The sequence below is a fragment of the Emydura macquarii genome, unplaced genomic scaffold (assembly GCF_026122565.2).
Source record: "Emydura macquarii macquarii isolate MOO-44397 ecotype Brisbane River unplaced genomic scaffold, CSIRO-AGI_Emac_v2 contig_1897, whole genome shotgun sequence".
Lineage (NCBI taxonomy): Eukaryota > Metazoa > Chordata > Testudines > Chelidae > Emydura > Emydura macquarii.
Genome location: NW_027132034.1, coordinates 532,248 through 553,137, shown reverse-complemented (window position 1 = coordinate 553,137; position 20,890 = coordinate 532,248). Strand labels below are relative to the sequence as shown.

At 42.6% G+C, this 20,890-nt stretch overlaps 2 protein-coding genes and 1 long non-coding RNA gene across 3 annotated transcripts in view; 1 reads left to right on the top strand and 2 right to left on the bottom strand.

The window, feature by feature from the left end:
- Positions 1-2,013: 2,013 nt before the first annotated feature.
- On the bottom strand, positions 2,014-6,067 carry LOC137159776 (uncharacterized). The gene is made up of 10 exons (XM_067558249.1): positions 5,909-6,067; positions 5,636-5,751; positions 5,498-5,545; positions 5,018-5,098; positions 4,744-4,809; positions 4,242-4,330; positions 3,792-3,900; positions 3,605-3,713; positions 3,142-3,209; positions 2,014-2,348 (listed from the first exon to the last, which is right to left on the bottom strand). The coding sequence occupies exons 1-10, from the start codon at positions 6,012-6,014 to the stop codon at positions 2,235-2,237; spliced, it is 906 nt and encodes a 301-aa protein (XP_067414350.1). The 5' UTR covers positions 6,015-6,067; the 3' UTR covers positions 2,014-2,234.
- A 5,305-nt stretch (positions 6,068-11,372) lies between these two features.
- LOC137159775 (uncharacterized) lies at positions 11,373-12,406 on the bottom strand. The gene is made up of 2 exons (XR_010921732.1): positions 11,893-12,406; positions 11,373-11,694 (listed from the first exon to the last, which is right to left on the bottom strand). It is a non-coding gene; the product is annotated as an uncharacterized lncRNA (long non-coding RNA).
- Positions 12,407-15,217: 2,811 nt separating this feature from the next.
- NBN (nibrin) overlaps positions 15,218-20,890 on the top strand; it is a 48,752-nt gene continuing 43,079 nt past the window's right edge. Inside the window, exons 1-2 of the mRNA XM_067558256.1 lie at positions 15,218-15,499; positions 20,703-20,836. Coding sequence (XP_067414357.1) covers positions 15,463-15,499; positions 20,703-20,836 — 171 coding nt within the window. The 5' untranslated portion in view covers positions 15,218-15,462. The remainder of the gene's footprint in view (positions 15,500-20,702; positions 20,837-20,890) is intronic.

Sequence of the window (20,890 nt, the reverse complement as noted above, 5' to 3'; positions counted from 1 at the left end):
CATTCAGCAAGCATTCAGCAAGCAATGACACACAAAATCACGGGAAAAAGTGTGCCCCCGCTTCTCATAGCCTGTATCACTTTTTCCCTCTCCTCTTTCTACTGGACCACTTCTTCACATTCCTTGACACACAAAATCACGGGAAAAAGTGTGCCCCCGCTTCTCATAGCCTGTATCACTTTTTCCTCTCTTCTCTTTCTACTGGACCACTTCTTCACATCCCTGGACACACAAAATCACGGGAAAAAGTGTGCCCCCGCTTCTCATAGCCTGTATCACTTTTTCCTCTCTTCTCTTTCTACTGGACCACTTCTTCACATCCCTGGACACACAAAATCACGGGAAAAAGTGTGCCCCCGCTTCTCATAGCCTGTATCACTTTTTCCTCTCTCCTCTTTCTACTGGACCACTTCTTCACATCCCTGGACACACAAAATCACGGGAAAAAGTGTGCCCCCGCTTCTCATAGCCTGTATCACTTTTTCCCCTCTCCTCTTTCTACTGGACCACTTCTTCACATTCCTTGACACACAAAATCACGGGAAAAAGTGTGCCCCCGCTTCTCATAGCCTGTATCACTTTTTCCTCTCTTCTCTTTCTACTGACCACTTCTTCACATCCCTGGACACACAAAATCACGGGAAAAAGTGTGCCCCCGCTTCTCATAGCCTGTATCACTTTTTCCTCTCTTCTCTTTCTACTGGACCACTTCTTCACATCCCTGGACACACAAAATCACGGGAAAAAGTGTGCCCCCGCTTCTCATAGCCTGTATCACTTTTTCCTCTCTTCTCTTTCTACTGGACCACTTCTTCACATCCCTGGACACACAAAATCACGGGAAAAAGTGTGCCCCCGCTTCTCATAGCCTGTATCACTTTTTCCCCTCTCCTCTTTCTACTGGACCACTTCTTCACATTCCTTGACACAAAATCACGGGAAAAAGTGTGCCCCCGCTTCTCATAGCCTGTATCACTTTTCCCATCCTCTTTCTACTGGACCACTTCTTCACATTCCTTGACACAAAATCACGGGAAAAAGTGTGCCCCCGCTTCTCATAGCCTGTATCACTTTTTCCCTCTCCTCTTTCTACTGGACCACTTCTTCACATTCCTTGACACAAAATCACGGGAAAAAGTGTGCCCCCGCTTCTCATAGCCTGTATCACTTTTTCCCCTCTCCTCTTTCTACTGGACCACTTCTTCACATTCCTTGACACAAAATCACGGGAAAAAGTGTGCCCCCGCTTCTCATAGCCTGTATCACTTTTTCCTCTCTCCTCTTTCTACTGGACCACTTCTTCACATTCCTCCGTCTCCTTTCCAATTGTATTTGTACACATTATTTGCCCCCATGTAAGCTCCTTTCCATTTTCTTCTCTAGGATTTCAGTTTTCCTTTTCTTGTTTTGTATTTGCATTTTTGATATGTATTTACCTTGATCCTCTATCATGCTGTATTTAATTCCTATAGGGGTGTTTCATGTTATGATGCTCTGACCCCTATTTCCAAGCACTTCATCTATATTAACTTCTTGTTCCACATCAGTGCTCAACTTACAATTAGAGCACCGATTTCACCTCCTCTAGTATGTTTCACGACTACCTGCCACAAGAAGCTTACATGTAAGGTTTATTGAAATCTTCTCTGTGTATCACATAGAAACTCAATATGTGGGTACTTGTAAGCCAAAAGTTTTATTACGTTCTTTACTTTTATACTGCCTGGTGGGTGGGAGTATATTCCTACTGTTATACTGCCATTAATGCAGCGTGGAGTTGCTATCCACAGACATTCTATGGTATATTTTGTTAATTGTACAGTTTTCGTTAATTGTGGTATATGCTTTCTTTCAAGTAGAGCCCTCCCGGCCCCCCCAACCCCCTCCCCCGGCAACCTTTTGTCAAATTACCATTCTTTTATTCCCTGTTATTTGTTTATCCCATGTTGAAGTTTCAGTTTCCCCTATAGTATCAAGAATTATTTTTTACTCTTGTATTGTACACAACTGTATAGAAGCAAGAACAATGAGTTCTTTTAAAAGTATTCAGAAACAGGTACGTAAACATATGAATTTGAGTAATGAAGATTTTATTTCCTCTACTGGCTTGAACAGTAATATCAAACTTTACTATTCTCCATTGATAAGCCAGATATGTCACTCCAACATAACTGAACATAACTCCAACATAACTCAAAAATTTATTTTGAAACAACAGTTATACAATGTATGAACTAGGCACACTTTTTGCACTTGTACTCCTTGTGCTCATCATGCAGTATGTCTTCACTTATTCCTCCAGGAATGCAGAGAACATGTGCCCACCTCTTACAGGAGTCACACTGGACCTGTCATAAGTAATAATGAGAATATGAATGAAATCACTGGCCAGATAATGAGAAATTTAATTTCTCTTGACTGGTACTACTCCATAAATAATATTTATTATATGTATAATCATTACTGAGGAGATTGCGCTCATCGTTGATGACACAGTACTGCACACAAATTAATACAAGAATACTGAGCCTTATGTAGGATATTGAGTGCGGTGTATGTGCAAGTCTTGTGATATTGCTCCATCATATTACTTTGTGTTTAAAAAAAATACGAACGTAACTTACATATTTGCTACAACATGGAGTGTGTCTGTGTTTGTGTGTGTTTCTGAGATGTCAGTAATACTTCGGTCATGTAGACATTGAGCTGTGCCACAGACAAAGTGGAAGGGAACCCCCCATGAAATCCACAACGGCTACAGCTCAGAAGCAACCCTGAACTCAGCTCTGTACACCACTCGCCACACAGTGGATGGGCACCTGGCCTGAGATAAGCATCCCTGCACTGCTGAAGGCCTGCCCCATCGCCAGCCAACCCGCCTCCATTTCCCTCAGTTCATGAGGTAGGGTGGCTTGAGGTGACTCCTGTGTCAGAGTAGATGTAGCTTGTTAATCAGCTATCAGTACATTTGTATTATTAATGATATTATGTCATGTACTGCCGTTACTGTTTTCATCATATGTTCTTAACTGGGTTCTTATTGCTTATTGCTGCTAGTGGTGCACTTGTTTTACCTACTGTTACTGTGTGGCTTGTACTCAAAAACAGTAGCAATCACATAAAATATTTCTTGATTCTTACCATCATGCAATCTTTCTTCTGTGTGCAAGTCATGAAGCTGCAGTATATGCAGTAGTCCTCCACGCTGTCTGAAAAATCAATAAAGGTTTATGTAAGGATGCTTATACTGTGACGTAAATGCTACATTTACACATCTTGTCACTTAAGCAACAGGTTCTGAAATATATTCGTTTGTACTGTATAAGAATATTTTTACTTTGCAGCTCAGAATACTTTTCTCAAACTCTCACTATACTTATTGCTGGTGGATCTAACAATCAAAGTACATATACGTGTTCTGTCAGGAGGAACAATTCATCGCATCCATATTGTACATCTCTTCTACACATTATTCAGACACTGTCAACATGATAGGAAAAAACCTGAGATATACCCACTGAACTATTCACATAATAACCACTTACATTCACATTGTCTTACCATACCCTGTGTCCTCAATCGGTATTCGTAAGACAGTTATTACCTGACTCCTGCAGCAAACGAATTGCTATTTTTCTTCGAAAAATATTCATGGCCTCTTCCGTTGTTTCCACAGTCCTGATGTCTTCTTCCAATAAATAACTTTCTGCAAACTATGATAACTTTTATTTAGAAAATACATCATTATAACACAGGGATACAAGTTATTATTAAAACTTTGTCTTCAATACCCTTAGGATGAGTGGTCCACAGTTGTGCCCATCACTTTGTGCCTTGTGTTCCAGCACCTTTGTTTTCCAGCCTATGGTGCCTTTACTTCTGTCTCTGAACAAGAAGGCTCTGAATTGGTGGAGAGAACAATAGCATGATGTATCACTGTATCCTGCTTTTCCTCATCCTACATATGTAGGACTTCTTTTCTTCTTGCTTTAGTAAATGCTTTCAACGGGTTCATACTCACATAGATACATTCCTTTCCACGTGATCATGTCAGTTTTATGACACCTACCACTTTTTCCCCTGTCTGCCATGTGGCAAACAAAACATTATGTATCATGCTACATACCCACCCCTCTTTAAGGAACCTACTATGACAATATTACCCAGGTAGTTACTGTTCTGCCAAGTACTGTCACACATATAGACACTGTGACCTCTGTACAGAATTAGGTTCTATTCACCTCCAATTCTTCAGCCATTCTTCAACATATTTCGTCTCCTGACATAAGGGGTCAATTATCAACAACTCTTTCTTGGCCATCAATGCTATCTGACAGTGTAAAGACAGAGATGTTAACAGTTATTGCCAATATCATATTTTCAAGCACTACATAATGCCTTCTCAGAAAAGTAATTCAAAATTTCAACACTGGCAGTGTATCGCTGTTACGTATCTCTACATCATGTTTTGCAGTCACTCCTGTACAGCAGGATAGACCACAGTTGTACCATGTACATGCACAGCATCGTAACCCTCTCTGCACAGTAACCGCGTTTTTAGATCAATACTCTGCATGTCAACACCTCCAATGAACTTTTGGTTTCCAACATTGCAATGGGACTTTGTGAACTAATTAATTTCAACATCGTACCTCACTGCGACAAAGCAGTGTGTTTAATTTTTCACGCTGTAATTAATCTACTGCATACTATCCCAAAGTTTAGCAAACAAAAACATCTTACCCCAATTACCCAATGGTTTGATGAGTTGAAAGGAAGCAGCACTATATCCTTCGTTATCATTTCTCTCTGTGTTCAGTGCAAAAAATAGAAGAGAAATGGCAATGACCCAAATGAGGCAATGTGGATTACACTACCACTCCAAATGTCCTTAGAGGGCTACTATTACTCAATCTTCCACATAACCTGACATTTCACAGTTTGTTGCACGGGTCTTCACTGACTGTCACTACATTTTCTTTCCCCATAGCGGTCAAAAGACACAGTTCATTCTTACCTTCATGGAAAAGCATGATCTTGCTGTGCCATTTAGAATGGTAGTTGAAATTACAGATGAGATGGCTTGTACCTGCTGACACTGAAGAAGACTTAGGTGATGCATTGCTCATTCTAGCACACAAACGGCATTCTTAACTGAATTAATTCCTAAACACATCCATACATCCATACACACAATCAATCGTCACTGTTAGAAATACTTCATATACAGCAGTAGATAACACTGTTCTGTGAAATGTGGGACTTATAGGCAGAGTACATGTCAAAGATCTGGTAACAGTCATTCGGTGAAGTAATGACAGTGTGGCATACAACTCAAAGTATTTCCTAGTCCGTTTCATAGCAGCAAGAATATTGCAATCGTGATACTACATTTTCAGAGTTACACTTTGAGGAAACTTGCACTTCAATTTCTCCGTTCACCGTGCTCTTAGTTCTATGATCCATTTCTATGCGCTGTCTAGGTACACCATCCTACCTTTTGACTTTCTTGCTTGACCACACAAAACAAATATGCATCGATGACCTACAAAATACAAACAACAGAAACAGTTCTTGCACCATTTATTCTTCTGCATTCAGGTATTACACCTTTTCCTCTGTTGCTGCCAATTACCTCATCGCCCAGCCATTGTCCTGGCTTCAGGCCACAAAATGAAATGCCATAAAGGCTGATATTTCCGACTCTGGCCTCTACTCGGCTTCCGTCACGGTCAGTCTGCAGTAATCGTACTGTAAGAGACAGTTAGAAACACATCAGGCATGTTCATTGCTCATTTTCTCTCCATACCAGAATACTGAGTGCGTCTATTCTTTACGGAAACGTTGACTTTGGGTCCAAATACAGCTTACTTTAACATACTTTACAACGATTTGTTCTGGTTCTTACCTTTCTGAAACCATTCTCTGTCTTCCTCAACCTCCATACATGGGTCATCAACGTCACTGTCCTCCTCACTGTCAATTGCTTTCAATACACATTCCTCTTCTTCCATCTTGAGTACATCAATGCTTCTTTTGAAGCAGTCACCACTGATGTCACATTCATCACCGCTGTTTAAATAAATAAATAAAAACTGGATGTGTACAGTAAAACAACCCTATACCGAAACCCAGATGACAGCAATACATATCTTCATGCCTCCGTTTTTCAACCAAAACACAGAACACGATACGTTGTGTAGAACGAAGCCTTAAGATAGAACCGGATTAGGTCTGAACCGTTAGACAGACAGAAACACATATAGGATCTGTATGAAAGATTAGTAACAGTACAATACCCACGTGGAGAAATCAAGAATAATCTTGACAGAGCCAGACAGGTACCCAGAAGTCAGCTACTGCATAACAGACCCAACAAAGAAAAGAAGAGAACACCACTGGCAATCGCATACAGTCCCCACGTAAAAACTCTCAAAGACACCATGAAAGATCTGCAACCTATCCGAGCACATTATCCGTCTCTCCCCCGGGCTGTGTCCGGAAGACCCATCTTGGCTTACACACATCCACCTAACCTGAAGCAATTACTCAGCAGCAAGCATACAGCCTACATAAAATCCTTCCCAGGAACCTATCCCTGCAACAAACCCCATTGCCAGCTCTGCACACACATCATCTCTAATGACATCATCACTGGTCCTAACCACATCAATCACACCCTAAGGGGCTCATTCACCTTCTCATCCACTAATGTGATATATGCCATCATGTGCCAGCAATGTCCCTCTGCCATGTACATTGGCCAAAATGGACTGTTACTACGCAGAAGGATAAATGGACAGAAATCATACATGAGAAATGAAAACAACCATAAACCGGTGGGAGACCATTTCAATTCCCAAGGGCATTCTGTGTTTGACCTGAAAGTGGCTGTACTTCTTCCACAAAACTATAAAAGCAGAATTCCAAGCTAAAATGCTGAGTTAGAAATGATCTGCAAAGTTGACACATTCAAACTGGGTTTAAACAGAGCCCTTGAGTGGCTGTCTCAGTATCGTAGGAAATTCCTTTTCTCACCTCCCACTCAACAGTGGTCCTCATTCCTCAAGTACCACCCTCCCCTTTTCCCTCCTCCTGTCCCCCATTCTTCGCACTGTGCTTTCATTATTACATGATGCATCTCTGTTACCTATTTCGTATATTACTGCAGCTGAGAAAGAGAGCTGAAGTCTATAGGTGCTCCTGGATTTTGATAATGTGAATGTTGATTTTAGTACCTGAAAGGGGGTCCCAGGGAGGATGGAGCTAGGCTGTTCTCACTGGTGGCAGATGACAGAACAAGGAGCAACTGTCTCAAGTTTTAGTGGGGGAGATCTAGATTGGACATGAGGTAAAAGTTTCTGAATAGGAGGGTGGTGGAGCAATGCAATGGGTTACCTAGAGAGGTGGTAGAATCTCCAACTGTACATGTTTCTAACCTTTGGCTTGACAAAACCCTCGCTTAGATTATGTATATGAGGTCATTCCTGCTTTGATCTGGGTGATGGAGTAGCTGAAGTCATCCGCTCCCTTCTGTCATGCGTACTGGCTTGATTGGGGTGGCATTTAGTATATTGCGTGACATCAGCATGGCATAATCATAATAAACCATGTGGGATATGCCATGTCAGGTACTGTTTGAAAGGTTATAATATGCTAAGTAAGATAATACTTATGTTCAATTATAATATGTGAAATGGAAGTTATAGATGGATTTGAGATATCTGTGTTTCAAATTGTGCTGCCTGGGCAACACCCCAGATAGGATGGCCGCAGAACAATGGCCCCTTAAAGTATTCCCAGGTGCAAGGGGCCCAGAGGGAAAAGCCAGCATGACCAATGAGTCACCAGAACCTGCTTACGTGACTCTGTACTCCATTGCAGGCAGCACACCTGAAGAGGCATCAGGATTGGCCCATGTGACTCCGGACTCCAGTTTGGGTCTTGTGACTGTTCACAGGCCACAGGGCCGGGGAAGGGGGTTTATAAGATCAAAACACAGGATCCATTTTGTCTATGATCCTGTCCAGCTGTAGACATACACCTACCTCTGGATCTATTCAGCTTGCAACTGAACCAAAGGACTTAGACCCATCGAGGTACTGGATGTGAACCAGAGTGAACTAAAGAAGCCTGCAAATCCACATTTGTTCCAGAAACCTGATGTAAATGTAGTGTTAATCATTTGTATATCCGTGATTTACTTTAACCCTTTAACATTTCTCTCATGGTTTATTTCTTTCTTTTTACAATAAACCTTTAGTTTAGATACTAAAGGATTGGGTGCCAGCGTGGTATTTTAGGTAAGATCCAAACTTATAGTGAACTGGTGCTGTGGCTGACCCCTTGGGGTCAGAGGGAACCTTTTTAGTAAAGAGCATAGAGTTTAAATAACTGATCTCTTTACTGGTCCTAGTGCTGATTTGGGAGCCAGGAACTGGAATGCAGTAAAGGGGCTGTGGGCATTTGTTGACTGGCTTCTTGATATCCAGTGTTGGGAAATCAGAAGCAGTTCGTGGCTGCTTGGGAAGCTGGGCTTCAGTGTCACCCACCAGAGCTGGGAGAATCTGCTCTCCTTTTGCAGCCTGCCCTGATCTTGGCATTCTCAGGTCTGTACCCCTGGCACGGACGGGTCACACCTTCCAACTGTATGATTCTATGAGCATGTACTACACTACCCCTCATTTAAACCTTACATTAGTTAGTAAACTGTGGAGAGTGCAGGTCACCACCACAACATTTATCCTGTCACATCTGTATAGTAAACCCTCTTCTTACCTGCCATATTGATGTTGAGCTGAGAGCCTGGATCCATGGTCTCAGAAAGCAGCTGGGCAAGATGGTAGTTCTTCTCAGTTTCTTGTCAAGACTGATTCCTCTTCTCTTGAAGCTTGCCTGCTTGCTTATTTCCATTGCTTCTCTTTTATATTCTTCAATCCAATGTTTTTCAAAATATTTTGCTAATTTACATGAGTAAACACAGGAATTCCAAAAAACAATATAAGAGGGAGAGAACCATGTGCTTTAATTAGTGAAAAGGTGCTAACCACCTAGATTTGTTCTTTAGCTACAGTGTTCCACCCTTCAAACAAAGGGGTATTGGGGTTGTTGTGATTAAATTGAGCAACACCTGGGATGTTATCCAGCCATTAGCTGTGTTCACAAGGTATTTTGAGAGGTCTGGAGCCATGGAGGTCTAGCACGCCCTGCATTTAACACATTTCTGTTTACTGCATAGATGAGTTACTCCCAGAGGATAAGTTCATTAGGGAAAATGGTCCAGACAGAAATGCAATTAATAAACAGTTATCTTAATGAAATAACAGACATACTTTGAGAATAGAAAGACAGCATAGGTGTGTTGCAATGAGAAACACTCACATCTTTTCAAAAGGGACTCCAGCCACCATTTCACATATTCTGCAATATGCACTTATTAATTTGGTAGTTAAATTTTATAATTTGGCCCATCTTAGCTGAAATTTCACAGTCTACAGTGAGATATGATCAATTATTTAAATACTTTGATATTCATGATCTACTTTAGGATTATACGGGGGAGGTGTTATGGAGGGGGGAAAACAGGGGGTGGAGGCAAGAATCCAAGTTAGCAAGGGCAGAGGAAGAGAGGGTGTGGGAGGTGGGGAAACCAAGGCATATATGTAACATATCTTCTTTTAACATATTGAACAATCACAAGCTAGCATATCACAAGGTCATCCCTTAGATTGGGATATAGTCATATTAAGTATGATATCGGAGGATTCTTTAATTGCTGTATAGAATCCATCCATGGCTGCGTTAACTGTAACTGTTCATGTAGCCATTGTAAAGAATTAGGGTGGTCAAAACTGAGATTTTGTAGTGGTACAGCAAACTTAGACAAATCATATTTAACTTGAACAGAAACCATAATTACATCATGTAGAAGTGTCTTATTAGATCCCAAATGGATAATATCATCAGGAGGGGTGGAGTGGAGCACAGAGCAGGTGGTAGAGGGGATATAACCACAGGTAATCAAGTTACAGCATCTTACATCCAAACATCCCAGGCAGCTGACTGGGTTTGAACAGTGTTCTTGGCAATACCGTCCGTCCATCCCAGGTTCCTATAGCAAAGGTGAAAGTTCTGTCCATCCCTCTCCTAGGCTTATTCCTTTCTCAAAAACATTTTGTATACCCCAGGATAGCTTGTCCTCAGCGCAGACGGAAGGAAATCTGGAACATAGTTCTTGAAAAGGGTTAGAGGTATTCCAGGTGAGAGTCACAGATTTAGCAGTGGCAATAGACACACACACAATCAAATAACCATAGCTATGGGGAAAGCTATAGCCATAAGGAAAACCCAGGTGGCTATAGGGAAGTCAAGCAGCATGTCTGGATGCTGGGCAAATGTAGTTCGCCTGACTAACAGATACAAAAGACTGATATAGGGGTTGCTTAGGTTCATTAACATGTTGATCGTATAGTGGATTTAGATTAACAGTTTATACTTGACAGGAAAGACAATCATAATGCACAATGGGGTGCGCCAGATGTTTTCACAGGAAAGACAAGAGTCACTTGATTATACAATGTGGTTATCAGATACTTGGCTATCACCCAAAGATGGGTGGCTACACAATACATGTTAAAATGCTAATTTGTATGGAGTAACTTCCTATGGGGCCAGAAAGACAGGGGGCCACATACTGATACTTATCAGAACAGGAGATGTTGGTTTACAGACATCAGAAGGGCTACAGTTCTCAAAATTAGTTTGCATTTAAATGGTGGTCCTGAGACATCCTGTGTGATTTTAGCATCTTTATCTCAGTCTCAGTTTGGGGCATCCTGTCAATGATTGAACATGAGGGCTTCCATCACAGTTCAGGCTACCCAGTTTGAGGCCAGGCCTTCTATAATCAATTTCAGACCAGGCATTCTATAATCAATTCTATGATTTCTTCTTTGATTCCACACAGACATGGCATATCTGAGATGCATTAATATGATTTTGAAATATTTTGGTCAATTCTTATAACATTCTCTCCCCCCTCTCCCCCCCTTCAACACAGTGGAGATGGAAAAGAAAACAGGAAGGGAAATAGTGATTTTGCTAGCATGGTCACTTTCCATGCTTCTTTTCCTCACTCTTGCATAAATCAGTGGAGAGTCACTACGGTATAACAGTGCTTTGTACAAGAAGGGACAAATCTGTCATTCACTGGGAATAGTAGTGAGCATGAAGTGTCTTTCAGGGGCAGCTCCCTGCATCTCACACCAAGTTAGAAGTAAGCATGGATTAGGGTTAGGGCCACAGGAATGTAAGTAATGTCCCTGGGGGTTACTCATACATATTTATAACATCATAGAAAGCTGACACATACATATAAACATTATTATGTATTGTAGTAAACCATGACTGTACAAGAGAGACTTTGCATGTTATATGATATTTATTGTAAATCAAGAATATGGGTTCAGTAAGATTACACATGGTCATTGATACTCCACAGGCAATCACAATACTATACTTCTGGAATATTTGATAATTAAGTTCGTCTCACAGTCAAAATTATGTGAAAAAGCAGTAATAAAATAAACAGTTGCAAAAGGCAATCCCCATTGCTGGAACAATGGCAAAAGAAGTGTTGACAGCAGGACTGGAAGTCAGTCATCCAGGAACATGATCCAACGGAAGAATCTTGCGCTACAAAAGTAAGTTAAGAAAGATAGAATGAAAAGTCACAGTAAGAACAAGAGTAAGTACAATAATAAAAAGACAGATATCCTTGCAAAAATTGATACCACTTAGACATGCATCCGCACAATGAAGATAAAGGTAAATGCTGACATGGTAACAGTATGAAGAGTATAGATAAAATATTAGATCCTCAAAGGAGCATACTTCAAATGTGTGGCACTGTTTCATGGAATCAGTCCCCCTATAGCATGTTTCTAGGTATTGGGATGCCTGTGCCTTTAAGAGCTGAGTCTCCCTGAGACAGAGACGAGGGTAAGAGCAGAAACAAAACAGCCCCCTCCCCCTGATCTATTTTTCAAACAGGGCAGGTCACAGGTGGCCCATCCCAGGGGGGTCACTGTGACCCCCTCTGCCCCTCATTAGGGTGGGGTTTTGCCTCTACAATAGGCTAACAACGCCGCCCCCCCGGGCTAACCCCGGCTGATTCCTACCCCCCTCCCTGGTTTTGGTCCTCAGACCCTCTCCTACTCCTGCCTGCATCAGCTGCACAGCACAGACCAGTAAAATTATGTCCCCTGATTACATCCTGCCCATCCCCGCCTCCAGTGTGCCCCCTTTGACCCTTTTTAGCCCCTCTGAACAGCGGGCAACACAGTCTAACTCCGAGCAAGGGCAGGGTGAGGGCATCGGCTTCAGAAAATGTTAGAGAGCATGCTCAGTTCTTCTGCGCATGCTCAGTACATCCCCAGGCACACATTCTCATGCCGGCCCGTTACCGTAGCGCTAGCCCCCTTTCAGCGTCAGCTGGCGGAACGCAGGCCGCTGTGCTTGGCGCGAGGGCGGCGGGGCTCGCAGCCCCAGGCCTGGGCCGCCCCCGTTTGCACCCGTCACCGATTGTTACCGTCCACGGGTGAGGCGCTGTTACCCACTGAAGCGCCAGCGAGCGGTGCCCGAGTAGCTGGCACGAGCCAGAGCCGGACTGCCCCCAAGCTTGTCTACACACAGCTAGTGCCACACGGTGTCTGACGGAGGGCCAGGCCTGCCATGACCTCTTCTCCTGCTACTGCTGCAGCAGTGGCTATTTCGGTGGGGCAGTGGAACTGACCTCCCATGACCCCTTTCTGAGTAGCTAATTTCTTCCAGACAGGCTTAGTATTGTCTCTTGCACTCGTTGCAAGGGGCAGAACTGCTGTTAAGAAAACCAATCTGTTGTTCTGCAGGATTGGTATGCAGTGTTGTAGCAGCCTTGTTGGGCCCAGGATATTGAAGAGACAAGGGGAGGAAGGTAATAAATTGTATTGAACCAACTTCTGTTGGTCATTGAGCTTACACAGAGCTCGTCTTCTTCCAATAAAAGATATTATCTGATTCACCTTGTCTCTTATATTAAACTTGAGCAGGCGATAAAGTGGCCCCAGGTGGGGGCCCTGACAAACATATAACCATATTTCATAACTTCACATACAATGATAGTACATACAATTCAACAGGATAGTAATGTTCAACAGATCAAGATTTTTTAAATGATACCTCACAATGCATACTTTGTACAAAACATATACAAAACATATAATCATATCCCAGTGGTAAATATGGCGGTTCCAGGATGCTATTTTGAGGTACAGAGTGTCAGAAATACCCACTGTTCCAGAGGATTAGAGGGTGGTAAATGCTATATCTATATTTAAAAAGGACTCTAGGGGAATGGTAGACAAGTAATTCCTACATCTGTATCTGAAAAGATTGAAATAACAATTAATAATAAAAAAAAAAAACCCCTGAAGATCATGATATGATAGGGTCTAACCAGCATGATTTCTACAAAGAAAAATCATGACTCACAAGTTTCTTAGAATTCTTTGAATGTATCAAAGTGATGGAAAAAGGAGAACCAGTCAGCCTGATGTATTTACACTTACAAAAGGCCTTTGATAAGGTCCAATATGAGAGTCAACTAAAAAAGTAATAAGAGAGGCAACATTTTAATTGATCAAAAACTGTGTAGGAGACAGAAAGCATAGAGTAGATGGTCAATTTTCATCATGGCAAGACGATTAACTGTAGAGTGCCTCAAGATTCTGTACTCGATCCTGTTTGATATATTTATTATATCAAATGGGAATGGGTAGTAAGGCAGCAAAAGTACTTCACTTTCATGTACTAAAGTTGCTGAGATTTCAGGTAAGAACTATATTTCCATAATGGTACTCTCTTTATGTTATTTAATCTCCATGTGTGATGGTTTTAAATGTAGTAAAGTGCTTTTTGGCTATGAAATTTTAATTGTTTACTTAAAGTAAATACTATAATACAAGTATAATAAAAACACTTTTTACAAGATAAAAAAGCAGTGAGATAAAGACAAACAGTATTGCAAACAAAAGGGAAAAAAGTTAATTTTAGAGTTGGTGAAATATGCTGAATGAACAATTCTGAAGTCTTCCATTTATCAACAGAAAAGATACTACACAAGCTCTGACAAGCTGTCCCACTAGTGTGTTTTTGCCCTGACTTGGAGGATCTACAGGTGAGAGGTCATACTCTATGCACATTCAATCCTGGGCCTCTGTTGAGGCTGCCAAGAAGGTTGCCAAGTCGATGGTGCATAGCATAGGGTGGTGGTGAGGGAGAGGATGAATGGGGCATGTTTCTTTCCCCAACTTTTATACTACCTTGTTGCTATTCTCCTGTAATAGCAGTCAATCTGCCCCACACTCAATTTCTTTTTGTGCCTACAATGACAATGACAGGATCTTCTTCATTAGGGCCAGAGACCCGTGGAAATTGCTTCCTCTCCAGATCCATGACAGTTAAGTTTGTTAGCCTTCAGAATGTGCTGCAAGGCTCACCTTTCCCCCTCCCCCCCTGTAATGTTGCCTGTAAAGTGTTAGGTAGAACTGGGACTCTGAGGATAGTGTGAGTGTGTGGGAATGCATGCGTGCGGGGTGGGGGATTAATATTTTCTATTATATTTGTGTAGCTGTTGTGTTGATTGGTTTGGGAAAGTTGACGTGTCTGTATTTTTATTCAGTATTTTTTTTAAGGATTATCAAGGCTGCCCAGTGCATTGGATGGAGGCTCTGGTATAGTTTGTAAACATTTACATTAAAAAAATGGTCGGGCTGGGTATTGTGATAGACACCTGGATGCTAGGAACTTGACAGGAACTCCAATCTCATTTCACACGTGCTATCAGAGATAGACACTAGCTAATAATGGATGCAGTTCAAACTAGTGTCACTGAGAACGGGTCCATTCCCAGGCCACTGAACCCCCCTCCTAAATCTCTTAGTAACAATAATCAGGTTCTAAATTCCAGTACTCGATTCAAAGAATCATTTATAGTGTCTTCATAAGCTTGCATAAAGTGATTGAGCTGGCATCACTGCAGGGTTCCCTCCTTCCCCCATGACCTGACCCTGGGCTGGCCTGGCAGCACTGCAGTGTCCCTCCAACCACGCCACGCCCTGACTCTGGGCTGGTAGCGATCCCGTGTTCCCTGCCCCCAGCCATACCCTGACTCTGAGCTAGCAGCACCGAGCGCAACCTGTCCTCTCCTAGTGCGGGCACTCAACGCAGCCCCGCGCGGTCAGCCGCAGGTGGAAATAGCTTGTCTTGCCCCCTCCCAGCTGGCAGGTGGCGCTGCGCGTCCAGTTCCTCGGAAGTCTTGGGCCTGGAGCGCGCGCGCGCAGCCGCTGTGATGCGGTCCGGACTCGCTCGGCCGGCTGAGGGAGGAAGTCGCCGGTGGCATCTCTCTCTGCCTCCCCCGCCAGGATGTGGAAGCTGGTGCCAGCGGCAGGGCCCGCCCCAGGTAAGAGAGCGGAGCTGCCTCCCCGCCCCCCATCTCCCCCCCAGGCCTGGCCTCTGGGCTCCTGCCCGCTCCCACCTGGCTCAGGCTGCTGGGGACCACCTGGGGCCGTGGCCCGCGCGACCGCTCTGCCCTGCGGGCGGGGCGATGGGGGCGCCGCGGGCTCCGCTCCGGGTCCTGTCTCGAGGGGCGGGGGGCAGTGCCGAGAAACCCCCCAGTGCGAGCGAGCGATCGCGGCCCCGCCGGTGACGGGGCTGGCGGGCTGTTACATAGCGTCTAATTCGGAATGGTCTCCTCCTGTGTGTGCCTGATCTTGCTGCCTCAGTGATATCATGTGGCCATGAGTTCTGCAGGCTACATAGACCTCCCCCCCCCATATATATTACCCATTTTAATGTGACTGCCTTTTCCATTTCTTTTCTTTTTTTTTTTTTTTTTTTTTTTTTTTGCCGTTCATTATTTTAGGTTCCTCTGTCATGATCCCTCTGATGGCTCGTCTCTAAATATGCAGAGTAGTTTATATTACCTCACCCACCTTGTCTCTCTCATCTCTAAATAGTTACTCTTGAGGTTTTTGTTACATGAAATTCTTTCTGTGCCTTTGATCGGTTTCATCACCTCTTTCTGAAGCCTCTTTTGAGATGGTGACTAGAGCGGATCACAATATTCTAACTGGGTTTGCGCTATTGATTTAGGTAACATTTCCAGTTATTGTTTTCTGTCATTCTTTATGCAGGTTAGCAGTTTGTTTGCATCTTTTATTCCTGTTGCATGTTTGGGAGAGGTTTTCCTTGTGTTGTCCACAATGGTCTTTGTGTTTGGGTGCCTAAATTTAATTTAGAATCCAGTGCTTTGTATGGGTGGTTCAAAATGCACATTGGAAGGAATACATATCTTGTATGTGTCAACAATGTACTTCCTCTGCCATCCAGCTTTGTCAGAACCATCTGGACTTCTTTAGTCATATATATTTTTGATCACCCTAAATAACTTTGTCATTTGTAAATTTTGCCATCTTGCACTTCACCCACCTTTCCAGTTAATTAATAAATATATTAAATAACATCAGTAACATATAGCTAGTGTATGCCAACCTCCGGTATTTTTTTTTTAAATTTCTGTGTCATTCATCTAAGCCTGTCTGAACAGGAACTTTACCTGTGGTACAATGACAGTGCAAGAATTTGATTAAAACTTTTGTAGAACGGAGTCCTGTGGCCTCACTTATATTGCTTAGTCCGGCTAATGGTTTAACTGAAGGCAGCAATTGTATTTACAAATAGAAGTTTTATTTCATGTTATACAGTGAGATATGTTGGATACATTTCTTCAGTTGAATAAAAACATGAAAAGGTTTGCAGGGGGAAATACTTGAAAGTTTTTAATATTTCCTCCAGGTAAATAGTCCATCTTCTTTCCTCACTATGATCTGAATTTTATTGCTTGAAAAAGATATCAAATAGGGGAGGAATGTAGGCTCTAGAAATGTCAAATTACAGAGCACATGCAGTATGGGTAGCTGCAGTGTCTATGAATAGTGGAACTATCTTTCTTACATGCCTCATCCCAGACCTTGCTGGAGTATTTTTCAGAGTGATCATTTACTCTTCATGTCTTCGTGCTTGTTCATTCTTTGGTTTCTTGACTAAGGCCTGGTTTGCTCTAGAAAGCTTTGCTGACATAATTATGTCATTTAGAAGTGTGGGAAAAGAATCATACACTTAACCCTTAACTGATCTAATTATGCTAGCAAAAATGCTATAGTGGATTTCATTCAGGTAACTGGTATAAGCCATACCGGCAAAAGAACTCCTCTAGGATTACTTGCTATACTGACAAGTGTAGATGAGGAGACTAAATGTGCCAATGAGGGAGACAACTGGAACTTGCTTTCATGATGGTACATGTGATGTGGCATTAGCAATGAGACTGAAACCAAATTAATTTCATATAGGTTACCCAGAAAATTGTTAAATTTCAAGTCCTCAGTAATTCACTGGTGTAATTAAAACTAGGTATTTGAACTTCGATTCTGGAAGAATGTAATGATATTAGGAAACTTAAAATTGCAAAGAAAAGAAAGACTTGCCTTTAATTTGGACAAATTCAAACTAAAATCGTATAGTATTGATCCTTGAAACTCTATGGCCTTGAGGTTATGTGTGTTCTTTAACCCTATCGGCTGAGTTCTCAGCAGCTCAGATCTTACATTTCATTGCACTGAAGAGTTTTGGATGTGAGATGCTCTGCAGTCTTACAGAAACCAGTAAAATACATTTATAGAAGACTCTTTCCCAAATTGGCAGTCTTAAAAGTATCTAGGGAATAAACTGCTGGGTCTCTCATTTTTTCAGTTGCACCTGTGCAATTTCAATATGAATTGCACACATACAAGTGCTGGGCTGATTAGGTGCAATTTTGGCATTAGCAAGTCACTTCATGTCATTTCCTCAGTTTCACTATCTGTAAAGTTGGGCTTCATCCTTTTTATCAGCCTTCAATTGGTAGGTGACTGATTTGATAGATGTTACCAGATTTGCCCTTCTCCTTGGGGTATGCTCATTTATTAGGGTTACCTTCCTGGAAGGGGGGTGTGATTCTAGGGGTGTGATTCTACTAATGTACTGCTTGTGTTACTTGTGTGTTCATAGGGCTACAAGCCCCCTCCCAATGGAGGTATCCTGCAGGACCTAAGGTTTTCAGGGCTGGGTTCCTCCAGCACAACCCCCCACAGATACGCACACACACACATACACAGTTCAGCTCAACTTAGTGCGTCTGAGCAGACCGGGCTGTCAGCACTCTCAGCTGACCCCTTATATGTCCCTGAACTCAGCAGGCTGGGTGACACCACACTCTCAGTGGCTACCCTTATATGCCCCTTTGCAACACACCAGAATAGAGCAGGCTGGATCCAAACAGCACCTTTTTGGCTACTCCCCTTAATTGCCCCTTGGAATCAATCAGGCTGGGTCAAACAGCACTTGAGCTGCACCCTCATTTGCCCCTGGACTCCGTAGGCTAGGCAGAGTAGCACTTCCTGGCTGTCCCCTTCATATGCCCCTTTACACACAATTGTTCTAGCAGTAACCCCCTTGATGAGCAAACCCCATAGAATTTTTGGGCACTCCCGAGATCTTTGGCTTAGGTAAGAGAAGCGTTACTACAGAGCAAGATAGGGACCAAGGACACAAAGGAAGAAAATAAAGGTTGGAGAGATAGAGAGAGAAAGTGGCAACCAGCTTGATGATAACAGTTATTTTATTGCTAGGTATATAAAACTTACAATACTAATAGTAATACCATACCAGGAGAGAAAAACAATCAAAACACTTACAGTACTACACAATTACAGTTGGGGGTATTGGAGAAAGCTATCCCAGGTTTGATTACAAAAGTAGAAAGTTATACCTGGACTAAGAGAGGGAGAGATAGAGAGGGAGAGATAAGTTGTGTTGGGGGAAAAGGAGGAGGGTGGGGGGTTTGGTCTCACCACTCCATGCAGTTCAGAGGTTCCCAGGAAGAGGCTTGTCAGTTCAGGGTCTGGAGGGCTTTGAGTCTGGCAGAGCCCCCAACACGATCAGTCAGGAAGAGAAGACAGGTTACAGTGGAACTGATGCAGAGTTTGGATCCAAGCATCAGAACAGAGGTTTGAGCTTTGATAGGGGATTTGTAGATGCCAGGTTTGTTTATGGATAAACAATGTCTGGACAAAAGGAGCTGATCATTCCTGGAAGGGCGTCCTTTCTTGAGAGAGGGCTCACAATGCAACCAGGTTTCAGTGTTTTGCATACCAATAACTAGAATGGTCTGATAACTGCGGAGCTGGGTGTGTACAGGTGTGAGTTCAGTTACATCGAGAGCAGAGATTTCCCAAAATGCAGTGCTTCCCTGCTTCAGCAATCCCAGAGTTCAGTGCGTGTTCCATCTTCGATGTAGATGAGGCTTCTGTTCTTCATTCATGTGCTAACTGAGATGCTTATGAGGCATGGGGAGTTGTCTCACCCTTGATGGGAGGGTTTCAGTTGTGTCCCCTGCCTTTTCATATTGAAATGCCTTTGGTTTCTGGTTCAAGCAGCCTTTGGTTTCTGGTTCAAGCATGGGCTGGTGGGGGGTAATTCAGGTGAGCCAGAGAGAGAGAGTTGGGGTTTTGCGCCCTGGTTCCCCAAGAACACAGAGCTGCTAGGTAACATAGATGTCCTCATTCTTGAAGGAAGAAGCTCCATTTTCTTGGCTTTTGTGACATGTAGAGGGCAGTGTTTCTCTACTCACTCTGTGTTTTGGATCCTCCTCTCCTGTAAACAATGTCAGTGCTTACAAGTGCTGCTGCTCTTAATTTCCAAAACCAGTCTAGAGTAAAAGTATGTTTGGATTAGTTTTAGTACTGGCAACAGGATTCTAAGTAGTGCAATGAAACTGAATAGAGTCTTCTAAATAATTCTGCTGCTGCTTAGGGAAGAGATGAGGAAGCATGAAGACAGCACTGCACACGATTCGGATTTGAAAGTTACCCACATAGGGCTAAGGACTATAACTTAATCTTTCCTCAAAACTGGTGCTTTTTTACCCCTTTGCTCACACACCTTGATCAGGGAGAATTTCTTACTACTGGTAAATAGGTGAATACGTTTTTTAAGTCCACTCAAAATGTATGCGATTGTGTCCTCATGTTGTCTAGATGACACATGCCAAGAGCGGCCAAGTACTGTCAGTCAAAGTGGAGTAGATATTTACCAAGTAAGGTTTGATTTCTCTTGCAGTCTTCCAGCAGTCAATTAAAACTTTTTCATTAGAATCTCTTTTATAAATTGTCTTTCTGAATAGTATTCTGGAATAGCAGTTTGATATATTTTTTCCCTGGATATAAAACTTTAATAGTTCCCAAAAGTGGTACTGTACATTTCCTGTAAGTAGTATTTCAAGTTGTATTTTTGTTAGCACTGTGGTGCACTTTAGCTTCTGAAAGATTGCCACAGAACTTTTAAGCTACGTTTTCCATCACAGCAGTGAGTCCAACTCAAGTGTGCAGGAGCCCAGTGAGAAAGGAAAAATACAGATGTAAAATGAGGTGCACTTTCAATCCTGCCCAGTACACCTAGGAGTACAGGGCTGAGTCTGTTATATCATGGCAAAAGCTTTTAAATGGCTCACACGTACTTATGTTTTTATGCTATTAGATGTTTGCTAATTTTGTTATTGTTCTCAGGAGAGCCATATCGACTTTTAGTTGGTACTGAATATGTTGTCGGACGCAAGAACTGTGCAATTTTAATTCAGGATGATCAGTCAATCAGTCGAACTCATGCAGTTCTGACTGTCACCCACCCTGAAACTAACCTTGTAAGTATTCACTTTACTACATTATGGATATATGACATAAACCTGTATTGCTGT

Coding starts and splice junctions, on each gene's coding strand:
- LOC137159776 (XM_067558249.1), bottom strand. CDS start 6,014: ATGGAAGAAGAGGAATGTGTATTGAAAGCAATTGACAGTGAGGAGGAC. Junction 4,810..5,017: donor GATCATGCTTTTCCATGAAG/GTAAGAATGAAC, acceptor CACTGAACACAG/AGAGAAATGATAACGAAGGA. Junction 3,714..3,791: donor GTGGACCACTCATCCTAAGG/GTATTGAAGACA, acceptor AAGTTATCATAG/TTTGCAGAAAGTTATTTATT.